Source organism: Polyodon spathula, chromosome 13 (assembly GCF_017654505.1).
Source record: "Polyodon spathula isolate WHYD16114869_AA chromosome 13, ASM1765450v1, whole genome shotgun sequence".
NCBI classification, from domain to species: domain Eukaryota; kingdom Metazoa; phylum Chordata; class Actinopteri; order Acipenseriformes; family Polyodontidae; genus Polyodon; species Polyodon spathula.
Genome location: NC_054546.1, coordinates 35,363,510 through 35,380,860, shown reverse-complemented (window position 1 = coordinate 35,380,860; position 17,351 = coordinate 35,363,510). Strand labels below are relative to the sequence as shown.

Genomic DNA, 17,351 nt, shown 5'->3' with positions numbered 1-17,351 from the left:
TCTCCAAACGTGATATAGATGCAGAAGATGTGTACTCAAGATATGCCTGCTGACACTGTGCTTGGGTTTTATCCCCACAGAGGTTGCTGATGTGTGGAATGGAATATTTACAGTAAGCCTTTTTTTGTGTGTGTAGCTAAACCAGGTAATTAGTTGAGCTAACATGCGCGATCTTAATTTGAAAGTCCCTCATGAGTTAAACACGCAGTGCACCCACCACTGTCATTCCCAACGAAGAGAGGCACATAATTAGGTCCACAGTGATTGCATTCAAATAAAGGACGACTAAGTAGGTGATTTAAAAAAAAAAAGAAGTTGCCATGTTGCTCTGGACGGTAATAGTAAATTATTCTTTTAAATTTTGCCATCTTGTGAATCATGTTTCTAAGGCAACCTCTGTTTACCTCCCTGTCTCAAATTCTCTACAACAGAACAGCACCTATTTCTGTTTATTTTCTGTTGCAGGTCTTCAGTGTGTCTGCAAGGATGGATATACTGTGAAGGATGTGGGCTCACCCATAGTGGAGTGCGCTGTTTGTGTAAGTATGCATGCACCTTCATGTTTTAGAGTTAAAAAAAGAAACTTTCAATAACATATAAAATGTAATCAGATTCTCTCTCAATAAAAATACACAGTACTACATGGTATTTTCATTAGTTTTGTAACACCTTTTTTTTTTTTTTCCTTTCTGCCATAAAAAAAGTTGTGCAATTTTGTCCTGTTACAAAAGTTTAGTGAACATTTTGAGGTGCTCATTGGCAAGAGAGAAGGGGCAAAGGGAATAGAGAATAAACGTTGCATAATAATTCTTTAGAGAATAGGAAAATGTGGTAATGCTTTATTTTGCATAAAATGTATTTAAGGTATGTAATTGATATGCAGTCACCTATTTATTGAAGTTTAGGCATGTGTTAATACACAGTCAATAGATACTCTATGCAATATGAGTGCTTTTAATTACTTTTTATTTATTAAAGGATTATTTTGAATTACAGCAGGTGCAGTGGTAAAGTCCCAGGAAGAACAGCTTTCCGTGGGGAAATTACACTATCTGAAAGCATGTCCTGCAACCAAGTGTAGTTCCAGATATCATGTTTTAAATAAATAAATAAGTAAATTCTAAGCATTACCGTAACTAATGAATCTAGCATGTAAGGGACAGCCCTCTGATGCAAATGTATCCTTGATATATTTAGATGATAATTCATGTTTAGAAAATATAATTTTGTATCCAAGATATATATATTTTTTCCATAAGCATTTAGGATTTACTCTTATACATTTGATCAACATTTTATTTTTATTTTTTAAATAAAAAATTAAACCACAAACAACAAAACATTGTTGTTTGATACAAATATGTTTCTTTAATACAATATCATAAAAAACAATTTAAAAATTCCCAATTTGTATTTCTTTGTAGTTGACAGCCTGGATACAGTTTCCTGTGTTACTTGTCCTAGTAACAGTGTCGTAAACCTTGACAGTGCAACGTGAGTACGCTGCATTTGACATATTGGTTCCAAAGAACCATTTATTGAAGGTACCAGAACATCATTGATTGAAAGGCTTAGAATGTGAAAAGCTGTACATTACTCCAGTATATATACTGTTGGTATAATATGTAGGGTAAATAAAATTAATGGTAATTATAATATTACTAATTAGCAGGGTATTTGGTACCTATCATTCATATATCACTAAATTAAGTTGCCTGAATACATGTTTATTAAGTTATTGAGTTATCAAAATATCAGTAATGAATGATAAAATGTATCGGCTTAATTTTACTAGCTTTAATGAAGCTGTCATTCTTTGCCAAGTCAATCACTAACTTGCTCTAATTTTACTGAAAGCCACAATTCACTACATCCCCACTATGTGCCAGGTTCTCCTCCCCAGCCTCCATCTGCTTTTTTGGCTTTGTTTTTGTCTAATGGGGAGGGCAGCTATCTACTTTCTCTCTGCCCTGCCCACCATGGCTTCCCTGCGGCCAGCCTCTCCAATTATTTGCAAGCTAATTTATGGGCAATGACACCTCAAAATGTGAAAAGAATGCAGTGTATATCATGTACGTTTTAGTAGTGTTGTCTAATCTGTTTTAATAAAGAATTTAACACGTGGGGTTTCTGACTAAACTAAGTATGGTGGTCTCTCTGTCTCTGGTTTGTAGGCGAGTGGCCACCTAACCCGGTGTAGTTCAGGTAACCATGACAATAAGCTGTTGTGTATTAATTTCCTATAGATTACTTATGAGCTGTCATTTATTTTTAGGTGTGTGCAGTGTCAGGAGACCTTCTACGCTGCAACAGGAACTTGTCATTGTCCAGTGGCACAGCTGGTAAGAGCTTAAAGCATGTCCTTTTTAGGATTCACAAAGAGCTTCTAATTGAGTTCTTATTCTTTGTCTGCATGTCTTTTTCTCATGTAAATACACTAAATAGTAAAACATAGGTACAAATGGTGGCATTCTGTACTTTATCCATTGCTACAATTGCTTTTTAACTTATTGCTCAGTACTATATGTAAACATCTCAATTCTATCGATCAGTCAGGTTTTTAATACTTATATTAATCATATAAGGAACTGCAAGGAAGGTACAGAAAGTGAGTGTGAATCCCCAGTCTTTAATCCTGATTACTTCTTTCTTTTCAGAAGGGAGGGTTGTGCTTCAAAGAGTCCAGTATCACTGCAGTGGTGAGTTTTTGGGCAGGGCGACTACAGATGAATCCTGCTGCTTTTCTGTTTTGTTCATTGTATTTATCATGCCTCTTTGGATTTCCTTTTGTATGTTGCATTCAGCTTTACATTATTTTAGATTCTCCCATATTGTGAACTATATTCCTATAGTTTTATATTTTACATGACATTACCCTACCAGTAACTGTTCTACCATATTTATTTACAGGGCACTGTACCAAGCTCCTTTTGGTTTGAAACATACCTTGATGCAAGTTTCCTGGCATGTACAGTAAGTGCATGGACTTCCTTATCTGTTGCTAATATATTTCACAGTACCAGTAACTACATTGATCGAACTAAAGTGCTTTACTAATTATGCATATTTACTGTAGGGCATTCATTTCTCTGCTTGGACGAGGCTAAGACTTTAGCAGGAGTCCTTTACATAGGGATTAAGGTAGACCATTGTGTGATTGAAGATAGCTTAGTGGTGTTGCACCCTGCACAGCTTAATTTGATTCCCCCTATTACCCCCATCTTATTGACTTAATAAAATTGTCTCCTTATAGATCTTCAGTTTTTCTTTTGTTTGAAAGGACGTGCTGGAAAATAAAAAAAAGCTGCTTTTCTATTATCCCCCCCCCCCCCCCCCCCCCCCCCCCCCCCCCCCCCCCCTCCCCCCCCCCCCCCCCCCCCCCCCCCCCCCCCCCCCCCCCCCCCCCCCCCCCCCCCCCCCCCCCCCCCCCCCCCTTGTTATCCGGATGTTGTTGGACTGCCTACAACACGGTCGATGAAGCTTCTTACCAACATGGTCATACTCAACTTCAATGCGCTGGACAGCAGAGCATACAATCTTTACAACCAAGCTTTAGCTACATCAGTGTAAGTTTTTTTATTGTTTTGTTTTTTTTAAATCCTGTCTGATTCGTTTATGTCAAAATGTTACATGATATGATCTGACAATTGTGATTAGTTTTTTTGACTATTTCTGATTAGTCACTATGTTCAGTAACCTGGTGGCACTAAATGTTTGATTTTCAAAGAATAGATACTTTTCAAATATAATCTGTAACACAATGATGATTCAGCTAAAATTACAAAAGACATGGTTGACTTTTGGGTGAAGTAGAATTAACAGAAGGATTCACAATGAAAGAATCTGGATGTGTACAATTAGATATGATTGTTCAGCCTAGTTTTGAAATTTAGAAGTGTACATTTAATCAAAACTGCATTTACTCATTTATAAACCACTTTACCAACTCTTTTAGCACTAAGTTACTTCATATAAAGACTACTAATAAAATACAAACACCCCACAAAACCAAAGGTACAACCCTTAAAGGGAATGTGATTTAGCCACAGTTTATTTTTAACCTAACCTTTTTATGTTCATGAAATCTGCCTTCCTTTTCATTAGTTACCTTCCTCGGCTGGTTTATAATAATCCAGCAGTGCCACTGGGACAGACAGCCCCCAGGGGCCTATTATTCCAAAGGAACGCTAAGGTTTGTTGGTTCTCATTTCATCTATACCTGCAAGCCCTCAATTATAAACTGAGGTAAAACTTATAAGAACTCAATAAGACACACTTTTGGGTTATGGCTTTCATCCATGTGGGGTTTAGAACACTGAAGAAGCTCTTAGCTGAACTCCAGTTAACCTTTTATTTCAATGGGCAGACAATAACTAATGAAGTAAATAAATACACATATTTATTCAGTTTAGATATAGTGATGTTGCTCTGTTTTGAATAGCTATTATTCTTTTTTTATGATTTCTTAATTTTATTATGTTTTTTTTTTGTTTGTTTTTTTTTAATCTGATTTGCTGTTACAAATTTTCACCTGTGTGTTCTTACTTCCAACAGATGAATTTTAAAATTGCTAAATATGATGCCAGAGGAAATTTTTTAGGCTGGCAAGATGTAACAGGAGGGACATTGCAGGTAAATATTACCCATGCTTGTTACAAACCTGTGGATTTTAAAATGTAACAGTACATAATAATAACATCAACCATTTTCACAAAGCTTAAAGTCATGATGGAGTTTTTTTATAGTTTCATAAACTGTTTCATGAGATTAAATCAAAACTTTATTTCATGCATACAAACTTTAAACATTCTTCAAATAGCATAACATTTAATGAATAGTGGTGATATTTCAAATGCAGTACTGTCATTTTTATAACACCTTGTGGAATATTTTAATTTAGAGCAACAAAAAAAAGATGCATAGCACAGACTGTAGATTGCAAAGATGTGTAGCACATATATTGTTACAGTTGGATTCAGCTTTGTATTAATAATACATGTAATATATGTAGTACAGACTACTGAATAAGAGCTAAAAGTACAAAATCAGCCCAGATAAAATAAATACATTCAGTTCTGTACATTATGTTTAGACTATTATGCTGCTGCCCCTTATGCTTGATATATCAACTTCCATATCTGCCATACTGGCTCTAAACCTCAAGCTGAATGATTGATTCCCATATGATTGTCACCTTTTGAGTTCTAAATAAGACACATATTAAAATAAACGGAAGTTTCACTCTAGATCAATACAACTCTAAGCAACGAACTATACTCTGTAAACAGATTGACTTGAAAACATAATTCTCATTGGTTTCTTGGGCCTGAGGCCAGGTGTTTATCATTTTAAGGGCTAATAGATCTTAAATTGATTCTATGTTTTTTTTTTTTTTTTTTAATTCTTGTTCAAATGTTCAAAATGATGTTATTTGTAGTAATTTTAGAATCATCTTTCATATGCTTGTCTTTCAGCTGTGCTCGGACACACAGAAGAAACTTGATGCAGCTTATCTCTTTGGGACGTCCTACAGCCAGTCTGTATGTATACATCTCCCTGTTAGCTGTCAACTGTGGCTGGCATTTTTAAAAGTGATTACAAAAAGTAACTGAAAAAGTGTTCTACCTACACTGTAAAAGCAGAATACAGCACTTACACATAGTACAGTATTAGACTATATACAGTACATGCAACTGTGTAACGATACTGCTAAACATGTAGTGTTACCATGTAGTTATGGAGGAAATGGCTAATGGTTAGTCCAGTTGTAAACGGTTTTATTTAAAGTAACTGTAGCTATATATATTTGAGTTCAAAGTTTTAATGTGTCGAATAATGCCATATTATGCTGAAATTATACATTAAAATAGTCTGAACACTTAATTTTCCATTTTTTTTTTTAAGTGTTCAGTACAAATTTTGGAGCTCCTCAAACAGTTTCCCGAGCCTGTGTTTTATGAGCTGTTCCTCCAGTACAGTGATAGTCAGGGCAACGAGTCTTTGTGGCCAGTTCCAGTCACGAGCAGCCCGGGTGAGTTATTTCACTTTATTTATTCAGAAGCTTTTCTTTAGTGAAAAGTAACATTTCTCACATTTGTCTGACATTTGTGACAAAAAAAAGGAACAAAATGGTATACAAACCATGTGTGTGTGCAACAGTCCTTTCTGTAACTTCATTCATAACTATTAAATACTCAGTAGTCTATAACTGAACAAATTATCAAAATGCTTTAAACGCAGGCAGCTCTCAAGTTCAGCAGAGATTCTTCTTGGTAGATGGATTGACAGGAAGACAGGATAACCTGAACAGTCAACCTCAATATGTCACCTACACCAGCAAGCTAGTCCTGAGGTAATTGGATTGATTCGTAGCTTCTATTCATCCCCACTACAGCCACTGTTTGAACAATGGCAGTGCAAACCTTACCATCCTGACCTGCAAATGTATCTCCCCTAACAGAAAAGTCTGAAAAAAAACATGTGGACACTTTTATAATACCAATGTATTACCAAAGGCAATGGCAACAAAATGGATTTAGAGTAAATATTCCACATACAAGGCCCTGTTTTCAAAAGGGTAACACTTTTTTTTTTATAAGTGTGTTTTGATTCATTAGTTTTATATTTTGCAGTTGGTCTCAGTCTGGAAGAGTTTCGTAAATACTAATCTTAAAACAACTCCAGCTTTGTGAATAGTATAATACTGTTTTTCATGTGGTACTGCATTCCCCACAAAGGATTTACATCTGTGGCACCATTCTATTGATGGCTCATAGAACTGTAGCAACAGCCCATTTATACAGGACCATTTAATTGCTATTGTAGTCAAATCATTACCATTTAGGATCATTTGGTTAGGGTCAACCCTGCCCTTTAAGGCAGCAAGAGCGAAGTTTGGTTTCCATGTTGACCTCCTCCTGTAATGACAAAGCTGTGATAAAAATGTTAGACTGGAAGATGACTAATTCTAATACGATGCAAACGTACATTTTTAAAGTGCACTTCCTGTTCAGTAGGCATTCACTATATGTCGTTATAATGTACCTGTACTAATGTAATAAAAAAAAGAACTGTCCAAAACACACAATTAAAGGCGCATATTCTCTTTGTCACTTCCAATTCTCAGTTTTAAATAGTCGCTGGTAAGTCTAGGCCTCATTACTTTGTACTTCACTTTTTATGTAGTTCCTAAGAAGTTCTTCTACTTTTCCTTTGTGTTTGCTGATAAATAGTGTGTATCAGCCAGTTAGCAGCCCTGGTAATGAGCCACCCTTCAAGCTGACAGTGCAGTACACCACAGTGGACATCAACAGCCAAGCCCAGGTAAATCTGACGAGGAATAACATTAAACAATGAATCCTAAACTTTGAGGTAAACTAAAATAAATGATACTTTTCCTTCACTCTGTAATGTACTCATTCCTTTTCAAAAGGAGAATGCATCTAATTAATTGTACATTTATTCACAAAATATATACCTGTATATAGTATAAATAAATTAAACCACCCAACTTTGTAATTTTTGTAGGGCTTTTTTCAGGAATAGGCCCATTGTTACAATATTTGTTTCTAAGCCACGTAAATAAAAATCTGAAAAACAACAGAGCATGGTAGAGAAATTAAATATTAAGAAAACATATTTTGAAATGAGTACGTTTCAATTTGAAACACCAAGAATAGGCCCCTTTGTCTCAAATCTTTCTGCAATGTGTTCATTAGTTTGAATTCAAACAGGTTTGTAATGTTAAACACATGACATACGCAGCACACACTTTGCATTAAGATGACTCATAACTTATTTTTTTTTTGTAATGCAAATAGCATCCGTACATCCTATTGGCAGTGTTTTGACAAATGTAACCTTATTCTCCAACTGCTATGTATTTATTTCAACATACTAAGCAAGCATGCTCATTTCTCAATAAAATCCTTTCGGAGTACATGATATAATACTGTACCAAGGTATTAATTAGCTTTGGGTTCTGAGACAAGCAAAACAAGCAACAAATACAAATGCATAACTACAATCATTCTGCATCCGCCTCAGTACTGGCTGGAAGGTACAGAATACACGTTTACTATTCAGCTAAGAATGTGTTGCATGCAGACAATCTGATAGTATAGTTTGCTCTCATGAGACAACAAATGAATTGATGAGTTCAAGAGGGAATTGCTATAAATAGAAGATGCTCCTGCTTTGATTATCTCACATGTGTATCGGTTTACTATTACATGATAACAATCTACATATCTCTGAAGCTGCTGTTCTGATGTCGATTTAATTTGTTAACTCAGGTAGCATTTGCTGTCACCTACAGTATGAACCAGGACTCAACGAGAATAAATACTTTTGTAAGTAAGACCACTTTTAATGGTTTGTGTGGAGGTTAGCAGTCTAGTGTCTATGCTGATATATAGAGACTGGGATAAGGTTGGAATTGATTTGCAAAACATATTATTATATTGTTTCTCCAATATCTGTTACCAGTGTAGAATATGCTGTAAGAGAAAGGTTATCCCTGCCAATTTAATGATACACCTTAGAAGATCTTTATCATATCTTATCATTAAGTGATGACAGTAAAGAGGATGATTAAATCATTGCAGCAGTATAAATAAAAGCCTAACACAGGTGAGAAATGGTTTTAGGTATGCAGGAAAATGTAGTTAACAATTTATATTAATATACACTGCTGTTGTAAAATCCTGTTTAAAATTGTGTTATAGCTCATACAGTACCTATTGAAAAATAGAAATACATTGAATTATAAAAAGAAGTATGTAATGTGTGTATGTGTTTGTGTTTCAGATTGCTCTGGCAGTACTGGGCGGTCTCTCCATCTTCCTTGCTATGCTGGACACCAGCAGTTGGAGGCACAGGGCGGGGCAGCAGTTTATCAACTGCACAGTAAGGACTGAGTCACATTTTCTCACTGTCTCTTGCCACCTCTGTAACACACAGCTGAAAATAGAGAACCAATAAAAATATGTGTTTCGATTATATTACTAGTTTAAATAGAAAACATTCTTCATAATTGTCATTAAAGGGAAAACAGCACACCCAAATGCCTGAACAGAATCTCTCCGACTGAACCTGTCTACATGAACTTTAATAGTAGTTGGACTACATTTCCTTGGTTCAGACTAGATAGTTATCCATTGTAATCTTAGGTGATGCTGCTCACAAGTTTTCCTCCTAGTCAGTGCACTCAAATATTGCTTAAGAATAGGAAAGAAGAAACTTGATGGATTGTAATAAGAATATATATTTGTATTTAAATCCCATTTTTGTCTTCTTTTCACAGACCATAATCAAATACTTAGCATTTCTGACTGGCAATGTTGCCAACACTTTGTTCTTTATCACAATTGGCACTGGTATCTACTGGCTTGTTGCTTTTAAGGTTAGTAGTTCTTGTTGTTAACATTGTGTTTCTAGAGGTCCCCATACAAAAACATGAATACATAAGGCATACATGACAGTTTTGCAGGCTACAAGAAGCATAACCATCGGAATTCTGTTTTGAAATCAGGCAAAGCATGGCGCTTACAAGTATTTTCAATCCTTTTTAAGAGTGTGGGAAAATGATGGGACTGCTAAAAGCCCACATTAGTCCTGTTACTCCATAAGTGCTGTATATGTGTATTAGTTTTAAATTATACAAAGAGCCGTGCAAAGTGATAATTTTGGCTACAGATTTAGCGTGAATGTGTGAAATCTAATATTCTTTTTTTCTGTTGATTCTATAGGGCCAGCACACTACAGTTGATGTGGCACTGCCCTCTCCTGGTGGGAGTCTTGAAACAGATTTTATCATTTATCTGTCTTTGGCGTTTGCATTCAAGGTAGGATGAAACGCTTCATGTATTTGAACATGCAGAAAATAGTACAGATTGTGTGTAGAGATGTAGAAAATGATCAAGCTAAAACAAAATACCAAAGTGATACAGGAAGTGATGAGATGAAAAGCCATAGATTCTGAGCTATTGGGAGGTATTTTAGGAAGCACCTAAAATCTGTATGCAACTGATACAAGCTGGCTTGCCTTTATTATACAGGCATTGCAGCTCATTCACATGCTGATCGTTCAGATGACCATCTCCATCTTTCTGATAGACTGGGAGAGACCAAAGAATACTAGACATCATGCAGGTATAGCAACTATATTAGAGGGAAGTTTGAATAAACAAATGCATTGGAGCAGTGGGAAGTATCCAAATTAAAACTCAATCAGGATTGACCATTCCTAATGCACTGTGTTGTGTCCATTAAAATGTATGTATTCATTGATTTAAAAAAATAATAATTAGCCATTATTTTTAAATGGGGGAATCACCTATAGCAATAATATAATAATGTCAAAAGTTTAAAGAGCAACCTGGTATGGGTATGCTTGTAACCATTATCCTGTCCCCCTGCAGCACTCTACCGCTAGTGAGATAGGGGGTGGTCTGGAACATATACGTTTGGGAAAACAGAACCAATTTTAAGTTGCCTGTCTATTCGATGTATGACCTGTTCCTCCATCCTGTCTCTTTAGGAAGCAGTAGCAGCGCCCCCTCAGTCAGTGCCTGGAGAAGCTTCTTTGTGGCCAATGAGTGGAATGAGATCCAGACGACAAGGAAACTGAACCCCCAACTGCAACTCTTTGCAGTGCTCCTAATACTGGAGGTGAGGGAGGGGTAGGGTCAGCTCTGGGGCTATCAGTGTACCTGGAAACAATGCAGTAATAGGGCCACAGGAGTAATGCTAGGGGTGTTATCATAAAACTCTGATTTTAATTTCCCTTTACTAAATAATAATCTATGAAATATAAACGGTATCACAAAGAAGCCCTCCGTTGTAAATATTCTATGTGAACCAGCAAGGCTTATTGTCAACAGGGGCTTTGTTCAATTAAAAAACACATTTACAAAGTTTTACCATTGGGTGGCACTGTCCAATAAGTTAATAAAAGTTTTATATTACATAGTTTTGTTTTGCTGTAAAACTGAGTTTAGTTGTTTATCTAGTATAATAATACAAATAGTCATACTACTACTACTAATAATAATTTGAATGTTACTTAGTTCACACGTACATAGGGATTAACCTATGCACTTATAATGCTTTAAAAATTAATTGAAAATCATTGAAAGCTAAATTTCCTAAAGCCATTTAAAAATAATACATGTGAAATCTTTGATGTTACTAAGGATTGAGAGGGGCTTCAAAATGCACACACAGCTAACCTTTCCAATATAATGTACCTATGTATTGAGATTCTGGAGGTCAGTGCTAGTTTTTATATTAAGTAAAAAATAATAGCGCACTAACTGACTCCATCCTGCTGCCTCATTTCTCTGCAGGTCATTGGGGTCATAAACATTGCGGCGAGAGATCTGAACTTGGCTGTGCAGCCGGGAGCTGATAGTTACCAGGCTTCCTGGAGCCCTATCCTCCGATATGGAATAACTGCTTCTATCTGGCTGGTAGTCGGCATAGCTCAAGTAATTCTACTTCTCCCATTTCTCTGTAAATAAGAGTCTAGTAATATCTTGGGTTATGTAGAGATGGCTCTGTTATTGGAAATCATTGACCTGTAAAAGCCTTTCGTGGAGGTTTCCTGGAGCTGTCGATAGCACTATTTGAATTGATATTATCCCTGACTGTGGGATACAGTGGCAATTGTACATCCGTATGTACTTGCAGCATTTTACACTTCACACTTTCTATAGAGAACCGCATATCCAATTGCCAAGAAACTTGACATTAGAATTATTTGCCGTCATTTTGTATAGTATGTAGTAGTATCAGATTCTGAGGATACATGGCGGTATCTGTCCATTCATCTATCCATCAGTTTTTGTTGAATGCAATACAGTTTGTCACAGTAATGTTGGTTGGTTGACCTTGAGAGTTAGGTTAAGCTATTGATTCAGTTTTGTAGCTCATGCTCTATTTCGATTACAATGATTGATTTCATTGGTTTTCTGCAGATCCTGTTTTTTGTCGTCATCTATGAACGGTTAGTAGAGGATAAAATCCGTCAGTTTGTGGACTTGTGCTCCATGAGCAACGTAAGTATTTATATAACTGATGGGAATATTATGGTAAAGTGGAAAATGATTCCCTTTACTGGGAATTCTTTGAGCCCTATTGGTTAGTTAGATGGGATAAAAACATGGTTAATTGGTCAAACAAAAGAGCTACTGGAGATCAGGTTGGCTATTATAATAGTTCCCCTACAAAAAAGAAAATAAAAACATTAAAATGTAAGCCTGACATAGTCAGACCAACAGGGCTTCTCCCTCCTCTGTAGCCATCTTCTTTCCATATCACCAATTGCCTCCAACTGGAGCCGCTAAGTGGTTCTTAATTTGTTTCTTAAATGGTCAATTACCACACCCTGTAAAGTAGAGTTTCAGTTGAGTTGCCATTTGTTGTCTATCCAATTTGCTGCATTCTTTCCCTTGAAATGTGCATCAGTACAGATGGAGAACTGTCAAGCGCCATTTCTATGACAACAGGGCAGAGCTGAGTGTCGATAACAGAGGTGTTTGTGAAACTAAAATCCAAATAATTAAGCTGTTATGAACTGTAAAATCAAAAAGGACCAGTAGATTACCAGTAACTTCATTTGTATTTGTTGTATTTGAAATATGTATCTTTTTTTTTAAATAAAAAGTTTTTGTACCAAAAATAATAAGTACATTCTTTTCACATACTACCTTGTGAAATATGGGTCTCCTTCTCCCGCTAGGTGTCTGTGTTCATTCTCCTGCACCAGTGCTATGGATTCTACATCCATGGTCGCTCGGTCCATGGACATGCAGACGTCAATATGGAAACCATGCACACTAACCTGCAGAAAGAAAAGGTTGTTCTCCATTTATTTCTCTGTGAGACATGTGTGATAAATATAAAAAACACTGATCTTTTTCACAAAACATCACAAAATCAACTAAATTGTTCCTTGCTAATTTATATCATTACAGTTGTGTTATTCTTTTCATACATTTTCTTTGCACATAGAGCTATGGGGGTGGTGGTAGATTTAAGGTTGGACATTTGTTACACTGGCAGTGATAGTGTTGTGGAGTTGTGTAAAATGATTGCTTCGTTACATCCAACAGCTGCAGTAAATGGCACAGGATGGAAAATGTGCTGTTGCTCAATATTTAACATGTACAAACCCTGTGGAATAATATTATCCAGTCCTTTGGCCACAAAATTGCAACACTGTCCAATCTAGCATTACCCTTTTTAAAACTACAGTGGCCAACAATCATGTTCAGCAGACCTTGTAGTTTTAGCTTACCTGTCCGTAAACCTGCTTTCTTGCTAATTCTGTTTTAAGGTCGTTGGTGCTAATTTCAACGTGTTCTTTTGTCCCTTGGCAGGATAACCTGTGTGCTCTGCGGGGCCTGGAACCAAGCTCTGAAATTCAAACCTTTGACTTCCTTCTCACACAAAAAGTCAGGAACCAGCTGGACAAGATTCTGCTACCACTCTCTGAGGTACTTTGGTGCTCAAATCTTAGAGATTTGACATAGCAGTAGTTGTCAGTCTACAACCAAACAAAATCTATATGATGTAAGACAAATATGTAAGTATTCAAAAAAACATAATTTTGAAATATGTTCAGTCCAGTGTAGTTTCTTTACCCTTTCTGGGTCTGCCTTACTGCCACCAGGTTTTCTATGTAATGAATTAACTGATGTCCAAAACAAACAAGTATGAAATGTAATAACTTTTTCAACTAGAATTTGTATTTTTTTCACAAATCTATATTCACATCCTTGACCTATGCCACAGGAATTGATTTGTTTTCTTTCGGGGAAAAAAAAAAAAAAAAAAAAAATTCATGTCTAGATCTTGCCAAGTCATTTCCATTGAAAGTCTGAATTATTAGTGTTTATTTCCATATGAAGACAACAATGAATGGCAGAGGTGGATCCCAAGGCTTGCTGGATCAAAAGAAAAAAATCTATTATACCATGAATTGGTTTCTGTCTTCATTCCTCGAACATGTGAGTAACCTCTTGCTTGAAACATTTTTAACAGGAAAGATCCAAATGCTAAATTAATATAGTATTGTGGTATGTTGATAGAGACAATAAAACTTTTTTTTTCTCCACAAAACAAGTCAATGACAGTGTTACAGTAATAAATAGATAGATAGAATGCCTGTCATGATGTTTAATAAAGTAAAACTAATTAAAAAAAGAACATTCTCATATAGGTTCACGTAGACATGGACTACATAGTGAAGGACAAACTCTTCTTAGAGAAAATTATGAACTATGAATTCCAGCGGCCATTTGAAAGGAGCATGTTCTACAATGGTAAGTACTATATATCTAAACCTGACCAGAACAAACCATCTTTGCCTATATAAAGCACACCTTTTAGCCCCATTGTATTAATTGTTTACTAGTTGTTTTCAGAAATGCAAGTACACTTAGTTCTTTGACATACTGCAGCAGTACACTGTACACGTCATAACAAGGAATTCAATTTAAATTGTGATGCCTTTATTCTGACCAAAAAATAAATAAATTGATAAATAACAAGAAACTGCAAAGTTACTGCAGAGCATTGTCATGGTAAACTTTTCTAAGCAAGCCAAGTATCTATACATTATTCTTTCAGCAAGGAGCATGGCCCCACTCTGGCCCAATGAGGACAAGGCATGCCTAATTGGATCAGTTATAAACTGCATTGCCACAGGTCACAACATTAGAGTAACTCAACTGAGTTGTCATATAAAACATTTAATATGAGCAATGATACACAGCTACCCTCAAAAGCTAGTATCACAGATTCTTATGGGCCCATCAGTGTAGTATCTGGAGGGGGGGCTATTGCCTGGCCATTTAATGGGGCAATTAAGAACCCAACTCTTAAACGGAAATGTACTGGTTATTTGAGAATGACATCTCGTACGTTGAGCCAATCAGAGCAACTGTTATTGTGTAGGACCCACTGTCTGAACAATCAATCAGGTAGGTACCAAAGTAACTGGTGCTTAATCCAGTTTTTCTAACTATTTATTTATTTATGTTAGATATATTTACACTTTGAAGACACTCCTGTCCATCAAATCTCTGCTTTAATTCCATAGCTATAGCATTTACCCTTAAGATTTTTTTTGTCAGAAGTTCCGTAACTTTGTCATAGTCTCAAATGCAAATCTCAGGATTGACAAAAATGTCACTGATACACCCCCTGTGATGCCTCACCCTGTTGGACAGAACAGGGATGGATGTCTGTCTCTCAATTCCTCTGCAGCTTAAGGGTTTAGGTAAGAAGCCCAGCAACACTTAGGAGATAGTTTAAAAAGTGGAAAGAACTTTATTAGTTTAACCAACGCATTTCGCAGCAGCTTCATCAGGGTAATTGGAAGGGTTTAGCAGATCTTTTGCCTGCCAGCTCAAGGTGAGCTTTTACAGCTGCAGGGAAGCCTATGTGATTCAGCAGCCTAACATGTCGACATAGCAGCCTGTTTAAGTTGAGTTGTTGCTGATTGGTCATGCTTGTTAGCTCAAGGCCCCAATGCTAAAGTGTTTTTTTTTAACCACTGCCTTTTCTGTAAGATTACCATAAAAATAAAAAAATTAACTGCATCGACTAAAAACTTGTGCTGCTTATACCACTTACATACTGTTACTCTAATCGAGATGGTAAAAGTTGGCCATTTGACATTCCTGAGGTCAAGACTAAATATTTTTACTGACTTGGCTTTTACTTGTATGCCCCCATGCTACCAGAGTGCAAATATGGATAGCACATCTCAAAGAAAGAAAATGCATCTCTTTTAGCTCTACAAACATGCGGTTGCAATCTAAAGTCTGGAAATTCATGTACTGTACAGGAAACATGCCAAATTTTGTCAGTTTCTTATGGTTGGCATGATAAAGACTACCCAAAACATGCTGAGTGATTGTATTTTTCTCTCTGCTTCAGATCCAGATGGCATTGTCTTCAGCAATGTTCTTTATTATGGGAATGAGCTGGTTCTCCTGCTGTTTGACACACTGCTGTTCTGTATTATCGACCTTGGGACTCAGGACATTGTGCTGGCTACCATCCTTACATATCTTGTACAGCAGGTAGGAAAAATAGTGATTCAAGTAATTTCATTTGTATTATTATTCCAATTGGAACCGGTATAAATCTGTCTAGTTTGTTTTTAAAGAGTAGTGTTGCATGCTGTATGTACTGTATGTATATTTGCGATTCAGTCATTTTAACTTATCTTGTTGTTTCTAATTCCTTGTTGCAGTTGCTGGAGATGCTTCGGTATTATATTGCAAGAAATAATCTCGCCAAAAAGACATTGGTGGACCAATGCTTTCTGATCTAAATGGTTTTTTTTTCGGAAGATGAATGTTTATAATAAAACAAACTTATATGTGTATTTATATTGAAATATATCTTTAATGTGGTTGCATTTTTCTAATAAACAATACAGTGATTGTTAATGTTGTGTTAAATACTTCCTGGGATATGTCATTACCTGCACCATTCAAAAAAATTGCATAAATAATTGTTCTCCAGTGTCCCCAGTGCAGTAGGACTTTAACAATTTAGTATCAACATGGCCTACCCACCAAACTACAGTAGTGACTTATTGAATAGTCAACTGTCATGGGGCAACTGAACTACAGCTAACTTATTTGTCCTGCCAGCATTCAGCCAAAGCATTGAACTACGCAATTGCTCAGCTACATGGCTCGCACTCCTCTCTTAAAGTAATGTATGTGAATGTCAGTCACATGAATTTGTGCATTCTTGTCTAGCATGAGCAGTGATTTACTAATAGTTAAGTCAATCCAGGATCAAACACGGGATTCATCTGTAGGAGTCCAAGTTTCCACCCTGAATATGTTTTTTACAAGATGCATATTAATGGTAGATCTTCCTATACATTGTAATCTTGCCAAAACATATACACAACACGTTCGTCTTCATAAACAATTCAACAGTTTTATTGGCTTTCTGCATTGGTAAAACACACACACACACACACACACAAAATGTCGTAATCCTTTGATGAAATCTCCACACTACATATTTTAATTACAATACCTTTCTCTATAGGACCATGAGTGCAACATTGAGTAGCATACAATTAATTGGGTAGCTGAGTAAAAATGTATCTGTCTCTTTGTAATATATATATATATATATATATATATATATATATATATATATATATATATATATATATATATACACACACACACACACACACAACAAATGAATAATTGCAAAATACAGATATAAAAAAGCATGATCCACATTATTTTCTGTTTATTAATACTACAAATAACACTATAAACTACATATTAAACTATAGCTTTAAA

The 17,351-nt window shown here is 36.0% G+C and overlaps 1 protein-coding gene and 1 long non-coding RNA gene across 3 annotated transcripts; both read left to right on the top strand.

Moving 5' to 3' along the window:
- The first annotated feature begins 1,422 nt into the window (after nucleotides 1-1,422).
- On the top strand, nucleotides 1,423-2,974 carry LOC121325544. Its single transcript, XR_005951350.1, has 4 exons — nucleotides 1,423-1,494; nucleotides 2,276-2,342; nucleotides 2,658-2,699; nucleotides 2,911-2,974. It is a non-coding gene; the product is annotated as an uncharacterized LOC121325544 (long non-coding RNA).
- Nucleotides 2,975-3,484: 510 nt separating this feature from the next.
- LOC121325460 (meckelin-like) lies at nucleotides 3,485-16,466 on the top strand. 2 transcript variants are annotated; one of them, XM_041267949.1, is made up of 21 exons: nucleotides 3,485-3,566; nucleotides 4,105-4,192; nucleotides 4,555-4,632; nucleotides 5,475-5,540; nucleotides 5,905-6,031; nucleotides 6,241-6,352; nucleotides 7,233-7,323; nucleotides 8,295-8,351; nucleotides 8,809-8,907; nucleotides 9,305-9,403; nucleotides 9,750-9,845; nucleotides 10,059-10,152; nucleotides 10,541-10,671; nucleotides 11,349-11,489; nucleotides 11,979-12,059; nucleotides 12,743-12,859; nucleotides 13,383-13,499; nucleotides 13,914-14,012; nucleotides 14,225-14,327; nucleotides 15,949-16,094; nucleotides 16,268-16,466. In XM_041267949.1, exons 1-21 carry the CDS (start codon nucleotides 3,493-3,495, stop codon nucleotides 16,346-16,348), a joined length of 2,097 nt encoding a protein of 698 aa, XP_041123883.1. In that variant the 5' UTR covers nucleotides 3,485-3,492; the 3' UTR covers nucleotides 16,349-16,466. The 2 variants fall into 2 exon arrangements, with proteins under 2 accessions (XP_041123883.1, XP_041123884.1); XM_041267950.1 differs by lacking the exon at nucleotides 13,914-14,012.
- The last annotated feature ends 885 nt before the right edge of the window (nucleotides 16,467-17,351 follow it).